The 25234-nt window shown below is 48.8% G+C and overlaps 1 protein-coding gene across 5 annotated transcripts in view; it reads left to right on the top strand.

Annotated features, from left to right (window-relative positions):
- Nucleotides 1-19836, top strand: part of STEAP3 (STEAP3 metalloreductase) — a 29722-nt gene extending 9886 nt beyond the window's left edge. For all 5 annotated transcript variants that reach the window (XM_088475486.1, XM_088475489.1, XM_088475487.1 and 2 more), the window contains exons 2-5: nt 2414-2901; nt 6946-7473; nt 7616-7780; nt 16887-19836. In XM_088475486.1, the coding sequence (XP_088331612.1) occupies nt 2416-2901; nt 6946-7473; nt 7616-7780; nt 16887-17174 (1467 nt within the window). In that variant the 5' untranslated portion in view covers nt 2414-2415 and the 3' untranslated portion in view covers nt 17175-19836. The remainder of the gene's footprint in view (nt 1-2413; nt 2902-6945; nt 7474-7615; nt 7781-16886) is intronic.
- Nucleotides 19837-25234: the final 5398 nt, after the last annotated feature.

Raw genomic sequence — 25234 nt, 5'->3', positions numbered from 1 at the left:
GCCTAGTGCTCCTCAGTATATGTGTATAGAGACGTGCACAGTATCACTTCTCATTTCTGGGTCCCAGATGTACTTATTCTGAGTATTTGTTCTTATTCTGTATGTAAGGAGACGGATGCACAGTAACACTTCTCTTTCCTCTATGCTTGATGTCAATTGTTGTCTGCCTGTTGAGCTTTGTATGTACTGACGCACAGTATCACATCTCTCTCCTGGGGATGATCTAGTTTGGTGCAAGTTTTTGTATTTTGCGCAAGTTTAGTTTTTTTTTTTTTTTTTTTTTAACAAATTTCTACACCCGTCAGGACGGGGATAGCTGGCAGGTGCCCCAGTCTGGTGCCCAATGATCATAATCGGAAGCTGCTCCTGATTGGTTGACTGTGGCTACTGCAATGTATTGTCATTATTTATGTGACATTTGCAATCCAGTCGGTGGCAGGAAAGCAGTTTCATTTTCTTTTTTAAAGGGGAAGACAGCGGATGTTTGCACTTAATTACGTTTAATTACTATTTTATTTTGTATTTAATTGCATTTAGTATTTATTATTGTTCGATCGTTAGGAGTCTGCACAGGATATCTTCACTTCAGACTCCTCCTGCAGCGTTAGATTTTTAGAAAGAGGGAATTGCGAAGCTCCTTGTGAGCGGCATTGCAATTCCATCCACTGCTGAATCAGCCCCACTGTCCAGTCAGTCTTATGTATATGTATATGATCTTTCACTATAAGACTATATTGTGTAAATTTAGCATTTACTACGAGCACTCTGCAGCCACATCTCCTGGTGTAACCCAGGCGCATATACTACTGTTCTCTCCTGGTGTAACCCAGGCACATACACTACTGTTCTCTCCTGGTGTAACCCAGGCACATACACTACTGTTCTCTCCTGGTGTAACCCAGGCACATATACTACTGTTCTCTCCTGGTGTAACCCAGGCACATATACTACTGCTCTCTCCTGGTGTAACCCAGGCACATATACTACTGTTCTCTCCTGGTGTAACCCAGGCACATATACTACTGTTCTCTCCTGGTGTAACCCAGGCACATATACTACTGCTCTCTCCTGTGTAACCCAGGCACATATACTACTGTTCTCTCCTGGTGTAACCCAGGCACATATACTACTGTTCTCTCCCGGTATAACCCAGGCCCATATACTACTGTTCTCTCCCGGTGTAACCCAGGCACATACACTACTGTTCTCTCCCGGTGTAACCCAGGCACATATACTACTGCTCTCTCCTGGTGTAACCCAGGCACATATACTACTGTTCTCTCCTGGTGTAACCCAGGCACATATACTACTGTTCTCTCCTGGTGTAACCCAGGCACATACACTACTGTTCTCTCCTGGTGTAACCCAGGCACATACACTACTGCTCTCTCCTGGTGTAACCCAGGCACATACACTACTGTTCTCTCCTGGTGTAACCCAGGCACATATACTACTGTACTCTCCTGGTGTAACACAGGCACATATACTACTGTTCTCTCCTGGTGTAACTCAGGCACATACACTACTGTTCTCTCCTGGTATAACCCAGGCACATATACTACTGTTCTCTCCCGGTATAACCAAGGCACATATATTGCTGCTCTCTCCTGGTGTAACCCAGGCACATATACTACTGTTCTCTCCCGATGTAACCCAGGCACATATACTACTGCTCTCTCCTGGTGTAACCCAGGCACATATACTACTGCTCTCTTCTGGTGTAACCCAGGCACATATATTACTGTTCTCTCCTGGTGTAACCCAGGCACATACACTACTGTTCTCTCCTGGTATAACCCAGGCACATATACTACTGTTCTCTCCCGGTATAACCCAGGCACATATACTACTGCTCTCTCCTGGTGTAACCCAGGCACATATACTACTGCTCTCTCCTGGTGTAACCCAGGCCCATACACTACTGTTCTCTCCTGGTGTAACCCAGGCACATACACTACTGTTCTCTCCTGGTGTAACCCAGGCACATATACTACTGTTCTCTCCTGGTGTAGACTATAATGGAGGACAAGATATAGCAATATGACGAGGGTCTCAAATGGCCTAAAGTGACAATTGCTGGCCCTCTCCCACTTCCTATAGCCTAAGAATACAAATATCCCTATTGTTCTATTCTAACTTATTAACTGACCATTCAATATAGACTAATGCTCCCTGTCTCTATAGTACTGTATAGGATTACAAGTCATCAAGGAACCTGAAAACCAATTATGTTAGGGTTGCTTTATTTCTCATATAACCTTTTCTCTCCAATAAAACAATGGAATTAAGTGATTGAATCTCCCCATGTGTATAGATATCATTTATATACATTAGTGTGACTTGTGCATTAGAAAATTATTACAGTATGTAGAACTGTTCACACTAACCCAAACCTCTTGTATATCTTACTAAGGCATGGTGAAATCAGACATGGCGCAACCTTTGCTGGGCAACAAACACGACGGTGACTCCGCCTCCCCGTGCATAATGTCGTATGGCGATACCATCGGGATTCTGGGAACCGGGAATTTTGCGCGATCCCTGGTGACACGTCTGCTGTATTCGGGATTCAAGGTCGTGGTGGGAAGCAGGAACCCAAAACGCAATGCCTGCCTCTTCCCAGGTGACGTTGAGGTGACGTTACAGGAAGATGCCATGAAACGCACTGAGCTGCTGTTTGTGTCGGTTTTCAGGGAACATTATTCGACATTAAACTCATTGTCAGAGGGCTTGTCTGGGAAAATACTGATCGACGTCAGTAATAACCTGGAGATCAACGTTCACGGACAGTCCAATGCGGAATACCTGGCCAGTCTCTTCCCTCAGTGCACTGTTGTGAAAGCATTTAATGTGGTCTCGGCCTGGGCTCTGCAGTCTGGACCCAAGGATGGTAACAAACAGGTGAGAGGGACGTGTAACGTGTCGCATAACACGCTCTGAAACCAGTGATCATATATGCAAACTCGGGGAAGCTGTGTCTGCCAATCAGCTTCCTAGATCTGACCATGTCCCCATAATGTAATACGTAGGAAGTGCTGCCACTGACCTATTATACAGTGACAGGATAATCAATACAAATAGGATTGACAGGAGAGCTGTGGGAGGAAGTAAAGTGTTTATGGGGAAGGGAAGCCAAACAGTGGAAACTGTACTGGACAGAGGGCCTGATTCAGACCCGCTCGCGAGCGCTGTGCGCTTGCAAGCGGGTCGATGGTGGCCCAGTGCGCATGCGCACGACGGAGCCGGCTCCGTCGTGCGTATGCGCGAGACCCGGATAGCGACGGGCAAACCATCGCTCCGGGTCTCGTACCAAAGGGGGCGTGCTGTCAATGTTGAGTGACAACACGCCCCCTTTGGTGGGCGGGCTGGGGGAGTGGCTGCCCAAACTGAGGCGTTCCCATGTGAACACCTTTTGGGGGCGGCCCCACTGACATCACGAGTGATGTCAGTGGGAGAGATTTTGGCTCTGTTAGAGCCGAAATCTCTCTGGGGCTTGCGGCTACGAGACCCTACCACAAGGGTCTCATCGCAAGCCCGATGGTCGCCATGGTCTTGACCATGGCGACCATCTTCCTGGCCGCTCGCTATAGCTGTGGGTGGCACCCACAGCTATACGAGCGACCAGGAGGCCGTTCTAAAAAAAAAACCAGAAGGACGGCCCTGATTCAGAGCGAGCGCTCTGTCAGAGTGTCCGACTCTGAATCAGGGCCAGAAAGCGAAGTGGCACCATCTGAATTAACAACTCCAAAACTTGTATGCCAGCACCTATTAAAGCTCCAAAAAGGAGAAGGAAAGGGACTCTCGTTTTGTTGGGGGCACTCTTCAGAAACAAATTGTTTAAAACTTCACTTCTAATAAATCTATTAAAATGTTCAGCATTGTGAACCAGACATAGACATACAATACACAAAAAAATTGAAAATATTCAAAATATCTCGGGGGATGTGGTCAGTAATAACAATCTTAAGATCGACAGTGTAGTGTTTATAACTTATCATTTATGTGCCACAGATATAGTCCGAAGCAACTGCGAAGATATAAACACAACAATATCACAATTAATCAGGATTTCAATAATCAGTCTGGCAGCTATAACTATAATTTCTATATAAACTATACATTTCCGTGTCAGTCAGTGCTGAGCACACCCGCATACAACATACATAAGCTTGTGTTACAAAAAACATCAATGTGAGCCGTAAATGCTGTCAAATATCATTGCATCTGCTTACAGTTGTATGTTATCTCTTAAGGTCCCCATACATCTGCGACGGATCGCGGAACATCGATGGTCGGCATTTCCGACCATCGGATCGGCGTTTCCGATCCCATCGCTACATCGTGACGATCCGTCGCAGATGTATGGGGACCGTTAGAAACAGGTAATAAAAATGAAATTAAGACTTCCCGTCAGGGATCACAGCAACACAAAATAATAGGGATTGCAGAAACAAGCAGCAGGTGCAGGCAGCATTGTAGACTGACCTTGTACTAAGATTTGTGGGTGCTCCGACCAGTAAAATTGTCAAAAAACCTACCAGTTCACATTAAGCTAGACTGAAGTACCTACCAGGTCACACCGTGCCACACTGTAGGGGCCCCAGGTCACACTATCCTACACTGTAGCGGCCCCAGCTCACTCTATGCCACACTGTAGGGGCCCCAGGTCACACTATCCTACACTGTAGCAGCCCCAGCTCACACTATCCCACACTGTAGCGGCTCCAGCTCACTCTATGCCACACTGTAGCGGCCCCAGGTCACACTATGCCACACTGTAGCGGCCCCAGCTCACACTATGCCACACTGTAGCGGCCCCAGGTCACACTATGCCACACTGTAGCGGCCCCAGCTCACACTGTGCCACACTGTAGCGGCCCCAGGTCACACTGTGCCACACTGTAGCGGCCCCAGGTCACACTGTGCCACACTGTAGCGGCCCCAGGTCACACTGTGCCACACTGTAGCGGCCCCAGGTCACACTGTGCCACACTGTAGCGGCCCCAGGTCACACTGTGCCACACTGTAGCGGCCCCAGCTCACACTATCCCACACTGTAGCGGCCCCAGCTCACTCTATGCCACACTGTAGCGGCCCCAGGTCACACTATGCCACACTGTAGGGGCACCAGGTCACTCTATGCCAAACTGTAACGGCCCCAGGTCACACTGTGCCACACTGTAGCGGCCACAGGTCACACTGTGCCACACTGTAGCGGCCCCAGGTCACACTGTGCCACACTGTAGCGGCCCCAGGTCACACTGTGCCACACTGTAGCGGCCCCAGCTCACACTGTGCCACACTGTAGCGGCCCCAGGTCACACTGTGCCACACTGTAGCGGCCCCAGGTCACACTGTGCCACACTGTAGCGGCCCCAGGTCACACTGTGCCACACTGTAGTGGCCCCAGGTCACACTGTGCCACACTGTAGCGGCCCCAGGTCACACTGTGCCACACTGTAGCGGCCCCAGCTCACACTGTGCCACACTGTAGCGGTCCCAGGTCACTCTGTGCCACACTGTAGGGGCACCAGGTCACTCTGTGCCACACTGTAGGGGCACCAGGTACACTATCCACACTGCAGCGGCCCCAGGTCACACTATGCCACACTGCAGCGGCCCCAGGTCACACTATGCCACACTGTAGCGGCCCCAGCTCACACTATGCCACACTGTAGCGGCCCCAGCTCACACTATGCCACACTGTAGCGGCCCCAGCTCACACTATGCCACACTGTAGCGGCCCCAGCTCACATTATGCATCCCCACTGCTACTCATCATGCGCGTGGCAGGCTCCTGCTGACTTGTCTGTTTTAGGGGCACCAGGTCACACTATGCCACACTGTAGCGGCCCCAGCTCACTCTATGCCACACTGTAGCGGCCCCAGCTCACATTATGCATCCCCACTGCTACTCATCATGCGCGTGGCAGGCTCCTGCTGACTTGTCTGTTTTAGGGGCACCAGGTCACACTATGCCACACTGTAGCGGCCCCAGGTCACACTATGCCACACTGTAGGGGCACCAGGTCACTCTATGCCACACTGTAGCGGCCCCAGGTCACACTATGCCACACTGTAGCGGCCCCAGGTCACACTATGCCACACTGTAGCGGCCCCAGGTCACTCTGTGCCACACTGTAGGGGCACCAGGTCACTCTGTGCCACACTGTAGCGGCCCCAGGTCACACTATAAACACTGTAGCGGCCCCAGGTCACACTATGCCACACTGTAGGGGCACCAGGTCACTCTATGCCACACTGTCGCGGCCCCAGGTCACACTATGCCACACTGTAGCGGCCCCAGGTCACACTATAGCACCCCAAGTCACACTATGCCACACTGTAGCGGCCCCAGGTCACACTATGGCGACCCCAGGTCACATTATGCATCCCCACTGCTACTCATCATGCGCATGGTAGGCTCCTGCTGACTTGGCTGTTTTGCGTTCATGCACCGCTCGCTGTATGCAGAGCAGCTCTCCGCTCCCTTAATCATCCACTATAGGCCCGTGGCCCACTTAGAAGCTGGGGGAAGAGGAGCTGATGGGAAGCAGAGGTGGGGACACCACAAAAGGCTGTGCTGCTGTGTGTAAATAAGAGCACACTGCAGCAGTAAGAGTGCACTACAGCCCCCACATTCTAGATGCCTGACCCTGTGATGGAGCCCCCTGCCAGTAATCCGGCACTGATTGAAGGGGTGTGGGGATTGACTGGAGCTGGATTTGCCCCTGGGGGGGATGTGGCAATCCTCAGCCTGACTAGCCTGCGCTCCCATGTAGTGTGACCATACACATACTGTCCTGATTTCAAAATACAAAGAGTCGGGAGGTACACACCAAACTCACAGGAAATGTCATTTACATAATGAATAATAAGCAGCGTTTTACAGCAATGGTCGGGAAGGTTGTGGCTACTGATGCTGCCCTGTCTGTTCTACCTCAGGTCTTGATCTGCTCCAACAGCCCAGAGGCCAGAAGCCGCGTAGCCTCCATCGCCCGCAGCATGGGATTCATCCCGGTGGATATGGGATCCCTCTGCGCAGCTCGTGAAATTGAGAACATCCCCCTGCGGCTGCTGCCATTCTGGAAGATCCCTTTGGTGCTCGCTCTCTGCCTCTTCGTTTTCTTCTACCTCTACAACTTTGTGCGTGTGGTCTTGCACCCTTATCTGATGGAGAAGAAGAACGTGTTCTACAAGATGCCCATAGACGTGATGAATGTTACGTTACCCTGTGTGGCCTACGTCTTGCTGTCTTTGGTTTACATGCCGGGAATCCTGGCCACGTTTTACCAGCTGCATTATGGCACCAAGTACAGGCGATTCCCAGACTGGTTGGACGAGTGGATGCTACACAGGAAGCAGATTGGCCTGGTCAGCTTTTTCTTTGCGGCTCTACATGGGGTGTACAGCCTGTGTCTGCCCATGCGTAGGTCCGCCCGATACCAGATTATCAACGAGGCCATCAAGCAGGTACAGCCTAGTCTGTTTTATGAGTGCATTGTAATGATAGGGACTCGTGTGTCCCGAATTCAGAGGTCAACTCCTACACTCCAATACTTTTCGTAGACCCAGATATTTTCATGGTGTTCTGTTTTTTTTTTCTTTTCCTCAGGTAAAGCAGAATGTGACCAATCTCTGGGTGGAAGAGCAGGTCTGGAGAATGGAGATTTACGTCTCAGTTGGGATTATGGCCCTGGGAATTCTCTCCCTCTTGGCGGTTTCTTCCTTACCATCTGTCGGAAATTCCCTGAACTGGAGAGAGTTCACGTTCATCCAGGTTAGTCCTCGTCGGAATGCTACGGTAGCTGAAGGGCAGGGTAACCAGCCTGTGCCCATCTCCTGGCTCAAGCCCTGGTCTATCGGGAATATATTAACGCTCCATTGGAGATCTGTGTGACTTACCTGAAAACCAAAATCTGATGATAAATAACAGCTGAGTGCAATCAAGGTTTGGAGGCTTATGTTGTGTAAGTCACCCGTCAGTAGGACCACTGCCATTGTCTCAAAGTAGTAGGGACCCACCGCTTTCTGCTGATCAGCATCTGTACTGTGACTGAGTACAGTAAAATTTGACTCGCGCATAGAAGTTAGCCAGCTTCTGATTGGATGAGGGCAGCCACCATCCAATCAGAAGCAGGTTAACATTTTAAGCTGAGCTTCAGATCCCTCCATACTGTGGCACTTGTAGATTGTTACAGAAGCTGACCAGTAGAGGCCCAACAGTAGTAATCAGGTAATGGGACCCTGCTGCATTGAGTATATTATGGGGCACAAGGGTTAAACCAGCACAAGGTGGAAATTTTCTTTAAAATATAGATATAATATTTAATTTGTATCCAACTGATCTCATTTAAACCTTAGAACACAGGATCTCAAACTCGGTCCTCAGGACCCCTAACAGTGCATGTTTTCCAGGTCTCCTCACAGAATCACAAGTGAAATAATTATCTCCACCTGTAGCTCTTTTAAAATGTGTCAATTAGTAATGAATACACCTGTGTAGCTGCTGGGTGACCTGGAAAATGTGAACTGTGTGGGGTCCTGAGGACCGAGTTTGAGAACCACTGCCTTAGAAGATAGGGATCAGATGCTACTGTAACAGGATCAGTATGAAATTCGGGATCCTGACAGGGATAACATACCGACCATTGTTGGTCGGTATGCTAACCCTCCCCCCTTAGTGCCTAACCCTCCCCCTAGTGCTTAAACCTAACCCTTCCCCCAACCCCGCTACTTACCTTCAGCACCCCGACGGTAGGGATGCTGGCGCCAGGATACTGACCGACCCCAGATGGGATCGGTCTGAAATACCGACGGTCGGGATCCAGGCGGTCACAGTTCTTTGCAGACTTTTATTTCACAAAGCGATTTTCTTTATTTATACAGTGCTAACCTCTTCTTTAGCTTTGTGCAGGATAACTTTAGGAATGGAACATTCAGACAAGACACCAGTAAGTAATAGACTGGGACAGGGGGTCTCTGCCCCCCAAATAATAGCTATGGGAAGATAGGTTATTATTCAACATCACGTATTCCTTAATTTGCTAACAGGCTTGGCTGGAGCAGGGAGTTTGAGCAGAAGCCTCTATAAGTTTGGAGGCTGAGAGAGCACCGTATATTGTAGTTCCATAGACTGGTGCAGCGCAGGAGAAGACTCCTGAAGATGCCCGGGGAGAGATTATGAGAAGACGGGAACGATGGAGATCACTATAGAATTGGAGAGGGCTGTATGAGAATATGACAAATAGGATAGCTGTGCTACAAGCATTGTGACATCCAGAGAACGGACACTGCTTGGTATCCATAGGACACCCTGTAACTTTATTCACGGAAAAATGGTTATTCCACAGAATAGGTTAATTTAAACCTGTGGCTTCATAGAAGCACTACAAGTACCATTAACAGAAATGTTAGTTGTTATATTTTGTATCTACATATGCTGTGCAGTTCAATGTAAACTTCTGTCGTCCGCCTCCTGTCTGCGGTGACCTTCCATTGGATTACTGTCAGGAAGTGTGCAGACTAAAATCTCTTCCCATACAATCAAAACCTTATCTTACGTCTTTAGAAGGTTATACAATTCGAAAGATAATGAGAGATATGGTAAGAACTTACCCTTGTTATCTCTCTTTCTTCGAAGTCGATAGGGTCCACAGGGTTGACCTTGGGGTTAGAGGTTGGGAACCAAATCCGGGCAACACGCAGTTAAGCTTTTAGCTCCCAGGATGCACTGGGTCCACTCTCCCTATAATCCCGCCCCCAAGTCAGAGGCACCTCTGGGCCTGATTCAGAGCCGGACGCTCTGAACGAGCGCCCGCTCTGAATCAGGGCATTTTTTTTTTTTTTTTGCGGCCTCTTGGCCGCTCGCACAGCTGTGGGTTACAACCCACAGCTTATGCGAGCGGCCATGATGATGGTTGCGATGGTCAAGACCATCGGGCTTGCGACGAGACCCTTGCGGTAGGGTCTCGTTGCCGCAAGCCCTAGAGTGCTTTTGGCTCTAACAGAGCCGAAAGCACTCCCACTGACATCACTTGTGATGTCAGTGGGGCCAGCCCCAGACGGTAGGCGTTCCCATGGGAACGCCTCCGTCTGGGCAGCCACGCCCCCGGCCCGCCCACCAAAGGGGGCGTGCTGTCACTCAACATCAACAGCATGCCCACTTTGGTACGAGACCCGGAGCGACGACTTGCCCGTCGCTATTTGGGTCTCGCGCATGCGCACTGGGCCACCATCGACCCGCTTGCGAGCGCATAGCGCTCGCGAGCGGGTCTGAATCAGGCCCTCTGTTTGTAAGTAGCCAAAGGCCGGACGAGGAAAGAAAGAGAGAGAAGACTGGAACACTCAAGAACCACACTCACAGAGAAGGAGGCGGGAAACCGATGACCAGTAACACAGCCCATATGAAGCCAGGTGCGTCAGGGCGGGTGCCCTGTGGACCCTATGAACTTCGAAGAAAGAGAGATAACAAGGGTAAGTTCTTACCATATCTCTCATTTTCTTCAGAGTCCATAGGGGGTCCACAGGGTGGACCTTGGGGATGTCCCAAAGCAGTCCTTATAAGGGTGGGGACGCTCCTGTGATGAGAGGAGAATCAGTCGCCCAAAAGGAAGCATCCTGAGAGGCAAAGGAATCCAATGCATAGAACCTAAGAAAGGTGTGGACAGAAGACGTGGCCACCTTGCAAGGCAGAACAGCCGAGGCGCCACAGCGAGCTACCCACGAGGGGCCCACAGCCCGAGTAGAATAAGCATTAACAGAAACAGAAAGGCCGTCCTATGTGTAGGCCCCTGCCATCTAGACAATTTCCGTTTATCGGCCGGCCATCCGTTCCTGTGAACTTCATAGACTATAAATAAGGAGTCTGATGTCCTGAAGGAACTTGAACGGACCACGTAAATCCGGAGAGGCCGGACCACAGTCAATAAGGCCACCCCAGCCGAGAGGACTGGAGACTGAAATGTCGGTACAAGAAGTTCCAGAATAATATGGAACTTAAAAACCACTTTAGGAAGAAACACAGGGTAAGTACGCCTCACAACCCTGTCTTGGTGAAATATCTAGAAGAGGGAGCCACATGAGAACTCTCCCAAATCCGACACTCTCCTGGCAGAAGCAAACGCCAAACGAAAGAGAGTCTAAGCCATAAACCAAGTAAGGGCTATTAAAGCTAGTGGTTCAAATGTAGGCCACACGAGGACACGAAGAATCACTGCCAAATCCCAAGGAGCCCCCAGGGGGGATAAAGGGCGGTAGAATTAAGAAAACACTCTGAAGGAGGGTTCGGATACCCGAGAGTGGAGCAATTCCACATCTAAACGAAACTGACAGTGCAGAGACCCGCACTTTCAGGAAGGCCATGCGGAGGGCGAGACCTAAACCAGCTGGAAGGAATGCCAGAACTTCTGGAAATCCTAAACACCTGAGGATCGTAGCTACAGGTACCATAAGAATTATGCATGCCACAGTCTGTGGTAGATCCCAGCAAAAGTTGGCCTATGCGCTGGAAACATCCCGACGATGACAGAGCCAGAGAAGCCTTAGGACCACAGTAGGGACGCAGTCAAAGACAAATGATCCCGGACCAGGGAAAGGCGAGGACCCTGAGACAACAGGTCCGGATATGGAGGCAGCAGGAACAGAGTGTCGATGGCGAGACTCCGAAAATGGAAGTACCAGTGACCTCTGGGGCAATCTGGAGCCACCAGCAGGAGAGCACGTCCGTCTTGATTGAACTCCCAAAGACCTCGAGGAAGAAGGGAGGCTGGAGGAAACATGTACACAAAGTGGAAGGTCCACTGCATCGACAACGCGTCACCTGAAGGATGCTACAGCACCTCTAGTTCTGGATCCTAACACCAGCAGTGTGTGACAGAGTCAGAAGGCTATGAGGATCACCTCTGGGAGACCCCCTCTGCTCACTAGGAGTTGAAACCTCTCTTGGAGAAGAGACCAGCCCTCGGGATGCACGTTGTGACGGCTGAGGAAGCCCACTTCCCAATGTAGAACTCCCGGAATGAACACTGCAGAGATGGCCGGGAGGAGACCATTGGACTATTGCAGAATGCGTGACATTCTTGTCATTGCTGCCCAACGACCAGTGTCTCCTAGATGTAAGCCACTGTTGTGACATTGTCGGACTGAACCTTTACAGGTTTACCGTGAAGTATGTGTTAGGCCAGAGTGAGGGCCCAAGACAGCTTAAAGTTCCAACAAGTTAATTGGCAGGGCGGAATCGACAGACGTCCAACTGCCCTAAAAAGAATGCGGACCAGACACTGCACCCCAGAGACTGGCGTCCGTTGTAAGGATAACTCTGGAGGAGATGGCCATAGCCACCCAGATAGAGACCGAAGCACCTTCGGAGAGAGCATCGTGGTCTGAACAGTGATCCGATGGAGAAACCCGTTCCATCGGAAGAGGATCAGATCGTGCAAAGACCTTGAATGGAACTGAGCATATTCCACCCTGTCAAGGGTAGACACTCTGGATTCCAGAAAGCGAATTACAGAGTGTAATGACACTTGTCAACTGTTTAGACATCCGTGCACTCGTAGTTGAAGAGTGGAGATCTTGTCTTACGTCCGAAGAATTTTCAGATTCTGAGAATACAGCAGGGCTCCCAGATGAATCATACCTTGTCAGGGAATCAGGGAGGACTTTTTCCCAGTTGATTAACCATTTGTGCTTGTGAAGGAAAGCAATGGTTAACTTGAAACGACTTTAAAGTACCTTGGTGATCCTGCCAAGAGCAGGATGCCGTCCAGATACAGGAGCAGTCAAATACCCTGAACCGGTGGGCTGTTATGAAAGCCACAAATCTGGTAAACCCTGGTGGGGCTGTGGACAGTCCAAAGGGCAGAGCCCGAAAATTGGAAGTGTTGCTGTGGCACAGCCAACCTGAGCTAACGCTGATGAGAGGGCTCTATAGGTACGCGTCCTGAACATTCAGCGATACCAGAAAGTCCCCAGGTTCCAAAACTCGGATGATGAAGCGTAGGGGTTTCCTCCTGAGCCTAGGCACGTTATAGGAACTGGTTTAGGGATTTGAGATAGAGGATAGGCCAATGAGGACCATTCTGCCTCTGCACCAGAAAGAAAGTTGAATAACCAGTGCCTTGCTGAGTTAGTGGGGTTGGCATAAACACGCCTGCTCACCGCAAGAACTGTATAGCTTTCTGGATCTGTAAGGTCTTGTTCGGATCCGAAGAAGGGCCTGTGTAGCAAAACATGTGGGGAGGCCGTCTGATAAATCAGAGGGCGTACCCGTGAGAGAGGTCAACTCTTACCCAAGCATCCATGGTGACTTGACACCAGCACTGGGTGAACTGAAAAAAAGTCGGTATGTCACTCTGGGATCCCCCAGATGAAGACCTATCCCATCAGGCTGAAGGTTCATCCTTAGGTTTAGGAGCAGGGCGTCTGGATGTCCAGGTCTGCTCGGTACCGGGTATGGCGGCCCTCATGGAGGCCGACAACCTAGGAAAAGACCGGCCTTTAGGCTGTCCCTGAAGACAAAAAGACTAAACAGATTTAGTCTGAGGCCTTGTAGTGGGAGTAGCTGAAGGCGGAAATTTGCCGTTCGTGATACTGTGCTACAATCTTGTCAAGGCCAGGACCAAACAAGATCTCCCCAAGATAGGGTATCCCTTTTTAAGGTCTATCTTGGAGTCCACTTCTGCCGTCCCTGAGCGCAGCCATAAGGTATGGCGGCAGATACAGACGCAGCCGAAACCCTGAAGGTTAGGAGACTGGCATCCAATGGTGTTACTCCAACATATGAAACTGCAGTTTTTATGTGAGCAACAAAAGACATCTAATCGCCAGAAGTGTTTGAGGGAAAAAGCTCTACAAATGCATCAGCCCAGCACTCAATAGCATCAGCCACCCATGCGATAGCTATGGTTGGACAGGCAACAGCCCCTGAAATCAAGTATATTGATTTCAGGCAAAGTTACCACCTACGTATCCGTCAGAGCAGGGATAGGAGGCGTAGCAGCGGTTTTAAGCAGCCGAGTAATACGAGAATCCACCCTATGAGGTGATTCTTATGACTTGCAATGACCCTCAGGCAATGGGGATACCTTCCAACCGGTGATCGCCAGACCCCCGCCATGTGATCCACCCACTGGTCAGAGAGGGGGAAAAACAGCCAAAGACACTTTAATGCTTAAACTGAGGGTGATTTGATTTAGGTGCCGGTTCGACATCCTCTATAACTAGGATGGCTCGACCGCCCTCACCCAAGTAGGGATAATAATACTTGTTTTAGGCTCACCCCTCGTGTGAAAGGGATAGGAGTCCGAAACATCATAACCACAGGGTTTTTACTACGTCATCTTGTATTCCTTAGAAACGACGACCACCCAGGGTGGCTGTCGTGGTAATCCCTGCAAGGGAAATGACATACTGCTGTGGAACCTGAGGGAATTTGAAAAACCCCGGTAGGGAGTGATAGTCTGTGTCAAGAGGGGTAAACTGCAAGATACCCTGAGAGGGAAGGGTAGCATGTTGAGGTAACCCCAAGTGGGTTACAACTATGGGGGCCACCAGGCGATCCGCAATGGAGGCCTGGATCTTGAGAAAACAAACCGCCCAAGGGGGGGTGCGTTAAGGGGCCCGGTGCCTGATGGCACTTTACACACAACCCATCCCGAGTAAAATCCTCCGTACTCACACCTGCAGTCTATGACTCACAGGATAGCAAAAAAAATGGGTGCAGTATCATGCTCTATTTCCTGGTCAGACCTATCTGACTGACCAGCCACGTGGAAATACCAAGCAGCGCTATACTGGTCCTGACTGACGCTAAGATTAGCTGCAGGGACCTATTATCAGTGTATGCAACACACAATTCCATCTAAAATATGGCAACGTGCAGCACGCAACAGTATGTGACAAACCTCACAAATATTGACAAGTATATGCATGTGAGTTCTCAGAACCACCATAAGTACACCTGTATTAGGGCAGATTGTAAAGAAAAGGAATAGATATATACTGACAGGTGATAGAAAAAGCAGACAGTCAGCACTAGCATAAGTCCCATACAATGCAGACATATATATATATACACATACATACATACATAAACATTACATACAATATACTGCAACTGTCGCTACATTCAACTGCCCAGATTCAGTGTCTGGGAAGGCTATAGTGCTGTGTACACTCACCCAAATGTCCAGGTAGGCAGGGGGACTGGGCTCACTGTTATCCTAGGAGTTCTGCTGCTGCACCATAGAGAAAATGGCCGCCTGGAGACCTCAGCGGAAGCGTGGCCCGCGGAGGAATGCAGCTCAGGGACGCCAGACCACACACAGGAAAGGCGCAGCTGAGGGGGGGCTGCCTCCCCTGGCTAGCAATTAACCCCCGGGACGCCGGCTCCCGCTGCCGAACTTCAAGTTGCTGGTGGTCTAGCGGTCACACGGGGTTTGCCTCTACAGAGGGGGAGCCCGCCGCCGCCACCGCTCGCGCCTCCGGTCTGTCCCCAGAGACCGGAGGCTGCATGTTACACACGCGGTGACCCGCGACTTACCTGATCCCCGTCGATCCGGCTGCAGCCTTGGGATTCCCCCAGAGCCCGGCTAGTAGACTCTGAGGTCCCGCCGCGATCCCCAGATCTGTACTGGTGTCGCGGCGTTGTTGGGGTGGAGGAGCGGCAGCTAGGACGTCCAATGGACAGTCCGACGCTGCCGCTCTGAAGAGTTCTAAAAATTAAATTAAATTAAAACTCCTACATTAAACTTAGGGGCTGCTAATCAGCCCCCCCTGCGCTAACGGTGATCCGACTCCGGCCGGACACCTATGCAAACTGAGGTGCCTCTGGCTTGGGGGCGGGATTATAGGGAGAGTGGATCCAGTGCATCCTGGGAGCTAAAAGCTTAACTGCGTGGTGCCCGGATCTGGTTCCCAACCTATAACCCCAAGGTCAACCCTGTGGACCCCCTATGGACTCTGAAGAAATTAAATATTTTTTTGGCGGAGCCCTTGCCCTGTGTTAAGATCCTCTTTAGTGTTGTCTGACAGGTTCTCCAAAAAGGGAGCTGCATCAAAACAAGTGCTTAAAAGCAAAAACGTATAGTTGAATAAAAATGTAGTAATAACAGAAATGAGAGCTGGATGGCCGTGCGTGATTGGCTGCATACGACGCGTTTTGCCAGTCTGTCTCGCTCGCAAATCATATTTTATTTTTATGGAACACTCCCCAGATGAGACTAAAAGGGGATCACCGTGCGGGGTTATCGAAAGCGATGTGATTCTGGAGTAGTCTGTCCATGAAGGAAATCTTGTGGCAGTGCCTCTGCTATAAAATACTAGTGTAGATGTCACCCAACAAACCAATTTGTAGCGGATGCTTAGTGGGTATTGTTCAGGAAGCCTCGTCATCAAGGTGCAGTAGGTATAACTGGATGCAAAGCTGAGATCTGGGATCGGAGAGTTGGCTGGTTGTGTAAAGTACTACCCACCTCCCCTCCGTCTGTAGTGTGACGCTGGCCGAGGGCACTAGAGATGGATGTGACTTACACCCCCCTTTGTTCCATATGCAGAAGTTATAGAAAACTAAAGGAGAATTTATAATGTGTCCTGAGCTGTGTTTCATAGTTCTGATAACGACTCTTCTTCAGTTCTTCTCCAATTAGCGTTTTACTCGTCCCAAGGCTACAGAGAAGCCAAACCATGTAAAACCTGTTACCGCTTAATTCCTGGCTTTGCTGGTCGCCAGGGGACCCGCTGCTTTATTTTATTTCTGCATCAATCTGTATTTTATCAGAGATTTCTGCCGCTTAATGAAGACAGTAAAGGAAGTTGCTTTAATGCTGACAGTGAAAGTCTCTATCTATTTTTCTGAGCCTTAAATCTGTTCTTTTTATTTGCAGTCTACGCTGGGATTTGCCGCCCTGGTGATCAGCACCCTCCACACTCTGACGTTTGGGTGGGGACGAGCGTTTGAAGGAGTCAACTATAAGTTTTACCTGCCGCCCACCTTCACCCTCACGCTGGTGGTGCCTTTCATCATTATAATGGCGAGAATCGTCTTCCTTCTCCCGTGTATTAACACGAAACTACAGAAGATCCGCAGAGGGTGGGAGAAGAAGGACAAGTGTAGAAACGTTACCAGCCGGCTTCCCAGCAAGGAATCGCGAGAATCGTCCAGCATTGTTTGAATGACCAAAACGCCCTTTGGAGCACTTAAATCAACGACTCCGCTCCTGGATAACGTACAGCTGGATGATTCAACAGACTGCCTCCACCATGTTCTTGTAGACCAATTTATAGAAGCTTTTTACCATATGTGCCGAAATACAATGCCTTATCCAAAATAATATCTCTGCATATCAAGTACTGCTGTGATATATGTGTACCAGGATAGAGGTTTCCTCCTCTGTGAATAGAATCAGCATGTAGAAAGCGGTCATTCGGTCTCATGTATGTTGTGACGGCCTTTACCTATGTGCCTCCGCAGTCAAGGAGTATGTATACAGGAGAGCGCCAGATCTCACACGTAACAAGTCTTCTAATAATTCTTTCTGTATGAAAGTGGTCTGGCGGTTCAAATCCCGACAGCGGAAGCCTGGCAGAGGTGAAGATACTGATCGCTAATTAGGTATGTATAACTAACCCTATTTTGCCCCCTACCTCTAACCTCCCCCCCCCCCAAGTACCTAACCCCTCTCTAAGTGCCTAACCCCATTTCCCCCTTCCCCCAGCCTAAACCTATCCCTCACAGGGGGGGGGATTGCCTAACCCCATGTCCCCCCAGAAGCTCTAATACCTAACCCTCCCCTCTGTCCGCGCCCAGCTTACCATCGTTCGGTATGCCGGGCATCGGGCTCCCGGCGTAGGTCTAATGACAGGCGTCAGGATTTCGATGCCTGTCATTTGTACCTTGCCGGGATTTGACAGTTGGGAAGCCAGCGGTCGGTATTTAGACCGTCGGCTTCCTGAGTACATCCCGTATGAAAGTCTTAAGCTGCATACACACACAACGATTTTGTTACCAACGATTTTTATGAACGATTTTCTGTCAGATTTTTTTAAAGTGTAAAGAACGATTTTTGCATATTCCCTTAATGAAAATCGTTCAGTTGACAAGTCTGACTGAACTACAAACGTGAACATGCATGAACGATGATCGTTCATCATTTGACTCAGAAAGTGAACGATTTAACGATAATCGTTCAAAAAATCGTTGTGTGTGTATGCAGCTTTAGATCGCCTTGTTAACCAGACACCGGCAGAACCAGCGTTTGTCATACCCCAGCGATGCCATCCGTTCCTCAGGAAGTGGCTGCCTCTGCTGACGGATTCTCTTCCAGCTGAGATTCGGTGAGCTGTCCTCGCTGCTGCTATGTATTACATACTAATAGATTAGCCAAAGTGGTCATCACTATGTTATATTACAGTCTGGGTTGTAACTGTACTTTTATTTACAGCACAGCGTGGAATTAGCCTTAGTAACAGAACCCTCTTTCAAACACACAGAGAAGGGCCCTGTTTTTTCTTGTGGTTACCCTCATTCTCTGGTACTTGTGCCCTTGCAACTCTCGCCAGCTTTCAATGCGCCCATAAAAGCGTACCAACCTCCTCTTGAATTGCTATTCTTCTCCCAGTCGTTGCTGTTTTTGTAATGCTTGGTACTGTGAAATGTTTGTTTACCCTGTACAGCGCTGAGTACACTTCGTGGCACTTTATAGATATAAATTAATATAATCAAGGTCACTGGAAGACTGAAGCGCTTAATTACTGTACAGGTAAAGGGCAACATCTGGGAAACTATTTCTTTTTACATATTGTGTGTGTTCTACACCCGTTTACTATTAGGGGGTGTCCCCGTAATCAGTGTTTATAAAATGGAAATCTCTGCATCAGTCAGTAAAATTATTAGTGAAAGGATCTAGAGCAGGGGTGGGGAACCTTTTTTCTGCCGAGGGCCATTTTGAGATATATAACATTATTCGCAAGTCCGGTGCAGGCCCACCCCTCCGTGTGATATCACACGGGGGTAGGGCCACGATTTCCAGTGATTACAGCAATGCCAGGAGCATCCCGAGGATGCTCCAGGGAGCTGTGAGGGCAGCGGTGTGACCGTCTGAAGCATCCTAAGGACGCTCCGGGCAGCACTGCTGCACAGATTCTGGCTGCAGGGCATTCTGGACACCATGCTAGCCAGATTAGGACAGCAGAAAAAAAGCTGAGAGGGCCAGACCAAAATGATTCCGAGGGCCTGATATGGACCCCGGGCAGGAGGTTCCCCATCCCTGATATAGAGCATCTCGCACAGCAGGACAGGGTCATATTACAAGCTCTGAATACCACAAACACCTAGTGATACAGGTACCAGTGGCTAATTAGATGACCCAGCCACCTGTCACCATGCAGCCACCCAGGGAGAAAAGTGATAATGATGACAATGGCAGCTCCACCCTCCCTTAAATCTAGGCTGAGGTGTCAGTATAACATATGCACAGTTCTCATGTTAAGTGTCTCTTGCTGTTATCCCTGGGTTGGATAAGAGTCTGGCTGCAGGGCTCACAGAGACAATCCACAGGGGTAATCGGCTTTGTGTAATGAAGGTGATTGAGATGTATTGTAATCCTTATGTGCCTGGACCAAGGGAACAATCACCCTGTCTCACAGCAACGTTCAAGTGTCATTTGTATTAGTGAGTTGATGTAAGTGCAGAAAAGGCAAAGATTCTTATTATATTTGTCTACGGAGTTCTGTATTCTATATACCGCAAAGCACAATGCTATCTACTACACCTTGTGCCTATACCTGACCGTACGATTGTAAGATCTGTATCTGTGCCTTAATAAAGTGTATTTACCCCAGATTTATGTTTTGCTGTTTATTTTCTTAAGTGTTCTGAAAATATTTCTATGCAGAAATATACTTATATATACGTCGATACTTAGTGAGAGATCAAACAGCGCAGAAATAAATTCAATAAGTGGGACCTTAGGTGATAAAAAAGGATGTAGGCTGACCCCATCCCATTAGAGACGAACATGGACTGAATGAGGTCAGTGCGTGTAGCACAGTCTGTAATTGGAGGGTGATAGTAGAGTGAGTGCACTGTAATCACAGACTAACCTGCTACATAGACTGTGTGACTGCACTGCAATCGCAGACTAACCTGCTACAAAGACTGTGTGACTGCCCTGCAATCGCAGACTAACCTGCTACACAGACTGTGAGACTGCCCTGCAATCGCAGATTAACCTGCTACATAGACTGTGTGACTGTACTGCAATCACAGACTAACCTGCTACATAGACTGTGTGACTGCACTGCAATCGCAGATTAACCTGCTACATAGACTGTGTGACTGCACTGCAATCGCAGATTAACCTGCTACATAGACTGTGTGACTGCACTGCAATCGCAGATTAACCTGCTACATAGACTGTGTGACTGCCCTGCAATCGCAGACTAACCTGCTACACAGACTGTGACTGCCCTGCAATCGCAGATTAACCTGCTACACAGACTGTGACTGTACTGCAATCGCAGATTAACCTGCTACATAGACTGTGTGACTGTACTGCAATCACAGACTAACCTGCTACATAGACTGTGTGACTGCACTGCAATCGCAGATTAACCTGCTACATAGACTGTGTGACTGCACTGCAATCGCAGATTAACCTGCTACATAGACTGTGTGACTGCACTGCAATCGCAGATTAACCTGCTACATAGACTGTGTGACTGCCCTGCAATCGCAGACTAACCTGCTACACAGACTGTGACTGCCCTGCAATCGCAGATTAACCTGCTACACAGACTGTGACTGTACTGCAATCGCAGATTAACCTGCTACATAGACTGTGTGACTGCACTGCAATCGCAGATTAACCTGCTACACAGACTGTGACTGTACTGCAATCGCAGATTAACCTGCTACATAGACTGTGTGACTGCCCTGCAATCGCAGATTAACCTGCTACAAAGACTGTGTGACTGCCCTGCAATCGCAGACTAACCTGCTACAAAGACTGTGTGACTGCCCTGCAATCGCAGACTAACCTGCTACAAAGACTGTGTGACTGCACTGCAATCGCAGACTAACCTGCTACACAGACTGTGTGACTGCCCTGCAATCGCAGACTAACCTGCTACACAGACTGTGTGACTGTACTGCAATCGCAGACTAACCTGCTACACAGACTGTGTGACTGCCCTGCAATCGCAGACTAACCTGCTACAAAGACTGTGTGACTGCCCTGCAATCGCAGACTAACCTGCTACAAAGACTGTGTGACTGCACTGCAATCGCAGACTAACCTGCTACACAGACTGTGTGACTGCCCTGCAATCGCAGACTAACCTGCTACACAGACTGTGTGACTGTACTGCAATCGCAGACTAACCTGCTACACAGACTGTGTGACTGCACTGCAATCGCAGACTAATGGTGCATACACACGGTCAGATTTTTCTTCAGATCTGAACGATAACAATTTAAACAATCGTTCAGATCTGAAGGAAAATCTGACATGCCTGAACGATGGACGATGCGCGTTCCCAATGGTCAGATAACGATATCTGACATCTGATGTGTTTGCAGTCAGACTTGGACGATTCCATTCATTTTAATGCTGTCAAAAATTGTTCAAATCTTTGGTAAAATCGTTCATCTGACAAATCTGACCGTGTGTATGCTCCATAACCTGCTACATAGACTGTGTGACTGCACTCATTCTGACTTCATCATCCAATCTGCATTCTCGTGCAGACATAGATCTGGGGGAGCGACGGACAACCCCACGGGAGCGTGCACTTGCCGATATCATACCCACAAACGGAACGATATAGCGGCGATATCGTTCCAATCCATCGTATCGCCTGCTATATTGCTCCGGGTGTTGGGTACTTAACCCAGAGGTTCCCAAACTCGGTACTCAAGGCACCATAATAGTCTAGGTTCTAAGTCTATCCATGCGAGCACAGGTGACTTAATTAGTACCTCAGCAATTTGATTTAACGTGTGCTCAACCATGGATATCCTTAAAACTTAGGCTGTTAGAGTGCCAGAAGGACTGGGTTTGGGAACCACTGGACAAACCTGCTATATACAGTCAGGTGCATAAATATTGGGACATTGACAGGATTTTCATATTTTGGCCTCTATTCACCACCACAATGGCTTTGAAATGAAACAAACAAGATGTGCTTTAACTGCAGACTTTCAGATTTAATTTGAGGGTAATTACATCCAAATCAGGTGAACGGTGTAGGAATTACAATGGTTTCTATATGTGCCTCCCACTTTTTAAGGGGCCAAAAGTAATGGGACAAACTAAACAATCCTAAATCTAACTTTCACTTTTTAATACTTTGTTGCAAATCCTTTGCAGGCAATTACAGCCTGAAGTCTGGAACACATAGACATCACCAGACGCTGGGTTTCATCCCTGGTGATGCTCTGCCAGGCCTCTACTGCAAATGTCTTCAGTTCCTGCTTGTTCTTGGGGCATTTTCCCTTCAGTTTTGTCTTCATCAAGTGAAATGCATGCTCAATCGGATTCAGGTCAGGGGATTGACTTGGCCATTGCATAACATCCCACTTTTTAGCCTTAAAAAACTTTTTGGTTGCTTTTGCAGTATGCTTCAGGTTATTGTCCATCTGCACTGTGAAGCGCCGGCCAATGAGTTCTGAAGCATTTGACTGAATATGAGTATATAATATTGCCCGAAACACTTCAGAATTCATTCTGCTGCTTTTGTCAGCAGTCACATCATCAATAAATACAAGGAAACCAGTTCCATTGGCAGCCATACATGCCCACGCCATGACACTACCACCACGCTTCACTGATGAGGTGGTATGTTTTGGATGATGAGCAGTTCCTTTCCTTCTCCATACTCTTCTCTTCCCATCACTCTGGTGCAAGTTGATCTTTGTCTCATCTGTCCATAGGATGTTTCAGAACTGTAATTGCTTTTTTAGATGTTGTTTGGCAAACTCTAATCTGGTCTTCCTGTTTTTGTGGCCCACCAATGGTTTACATCTTGTGGTGAACCCTCTATATTCACTCTTGTGAAGTCTTCTCTTGATTGTTGACTTTGACACATATACACCTACCTCCTGGAGAGTGTTCTTGATTTGGCCAACTGTTGTGAAGGGGTTTTTCTTCACCAGGGAAATAATTCTTCTGTCATCCACCACAGTTGTTTTCCGTGGTCTTCCAGGTCTTTTGGTGTTGCTGAGCTCTCCAGTGCGTTCTTTCTTTTTGAGAATGTTCCAAACAGTTGATTTGGCCACACCTAATGTTTTTGCTATCTCTCTAATGGGTTTGTTTTGATTTTTCAGCCTAATGATGGCTTGCTTCATTGATAGTGACAGCTCTTTGGATCTCATATTGAGAGTCGACAGTAACTGATTCCAAATGCAAATGTCACACCTAGAATCAACTCCAGACCTTTTACCTGCTTAATTGATAATGAAATAACGAGGGAATACCCCACACCTGTCCATGAAATAGCTTTTGAGTTGATAGTCCCATTACTTCTGGCCCCTTAAAAAGTGGGAGGCACGGGGGGTGTGGCCTGACTGCAGACCTGAGTGGCAGCACTGTACGGGAGCTCCGTCCGAGGAAGCCTGTAAACCCCTTCCTCAGCATATAAAGGGACTTTTTTTTTTCCCCACATACTGGCTGTGGTGGAGCTAGGTGCAGGGGAAGTGAAATTAGCCTTCCCGGAATCGTTGGTGCGGAGGCGGGAGACCAGAGGCCTTCTCGCGCCAGAAGCCGCGGCCTAAATTTTGGGTCATCTGCCCGCGGCGGATCGTGGAGTGCCGCGCGGCTTGACGAAACTCCACACGGAGCTGCCCTGCGGCTGCCGTGGATGCCGGGTCGCCTTCTACTAGCCGCTGTCCCCCTGCCGGCCGACCTTATTCCTCTGAGTGGATCTACTTACCATCCGGGTGCCGCGGATCGTGGCCTGGAGCTCCGGCGGGGTCCCGCGTGGCGCTGCTGTAACGGGCGCTGCCCGGCGCTCCTGGTCGCGGTGAGTGCGTCCCCTGGCCCTTGCTTTCCTCAGCTGTGCCGGTTCTCTCCTCTCCCAGGGCTGCTGATAACCAGACTCCATTAGACGCCTCTGAGGAGGCCGAGGGCGCCATTTTGGATCAGGGCTACATGCCCATAACATACTTGCTTCTTGCTGGTTCTGCACTTATCAACTTTCTGTATGCCCTATCCATTCCAATACTACAATCCCCCTATTGGATGAACATTGCATTCCTCTATATCTTCCTCATACCAGGATAATAGCATACATTGCTGTCATGTTTTTTCAGTGATTTACTTTCTCATCCCTATGAGACCTCCACAGCCCATATTTACCTAATACTACACTGTTAGTAACAGTAACCATCTATCTTCTCATATTTGCTATACGAAGACGCCAGTATGCCCAACAAAAGAGGCAAGTTGTCTACTCTCGCGCCTCCTATTAAATTTGTAGCACAGAGAACCACCGATTCTTCCTCTACTGGGAAATCTCCGCTGACAACTAAGGCTGTTCCTTCTCCTGTCCCTGACGTCAACCTTGATATTTCTGCTTATGCTCCGCTTACTGTCCGCACTCTTCACCAAATGCTTCAGGCATTCCGCACGGACCTTACCTCTGACTTTCAAGTGTCTATTAAGCAACTCACTACTGAAGTGACAGGTATTGGAGACCGCACGAATAACTTGGAGACTAAGATGCAAGAACTAGTCTCCTCGCATAATGACCTTCTAACCTCTCACAATTCGGTCCTTACGGAGTTGACGGCGGTCAAAAACAAATTGGCAGATTTAGAAGATAGATCCCGGAGGAACAACGTTAAAATTAGAGGCGTCCCGGAATCGGTATCAAATTCAGAACTCCAGTCCTTTGCTTTAAATATCTTTCAGAAGCTATTGCCATCTGTAGAAGTTCGGGACTTATTGATCGACCGCATTCATCGCCTACCTAAGCCCCGCTCAGCTCCAGCAGGTTCTCCCAGAGACGTTCTCCTGCGACTTCACTTCTTTCACATCAAAGAAGAGATACTCAGGGCGGCACGTGATTCGACAGATGTGGAAGTCCTTAATAACCTACAGTTGTTTCCTGATTTCTCGATTCATACTATAAATACACGGAGGACATTCCAACCTCTTACGAAGGCGCTTCGGGATAACGACATCCAGTATAGATGGGGGTTCCCGGTGAAGCTCCTAGTACGAAAAGATGGCTC

Source organism: Taudactylus pleione, unplaced genomic scaffold, assembly GCF_031769625.1.
Source record: "Taudactylus pleione unplaced genomic scaffold, aTauple2 ptg000173l, whole genome shotgun sequence".
NCBI lineage: Eukaryota > Metazoa > Chordata > Amphibia > Anura > Myobatrachidae > Taudactylus > Taudactylus pleione.
Note: the sequence above shows the minus strand (reverse complement) of the source record. Positions and strands in the feature narration are given on the sequence as shown.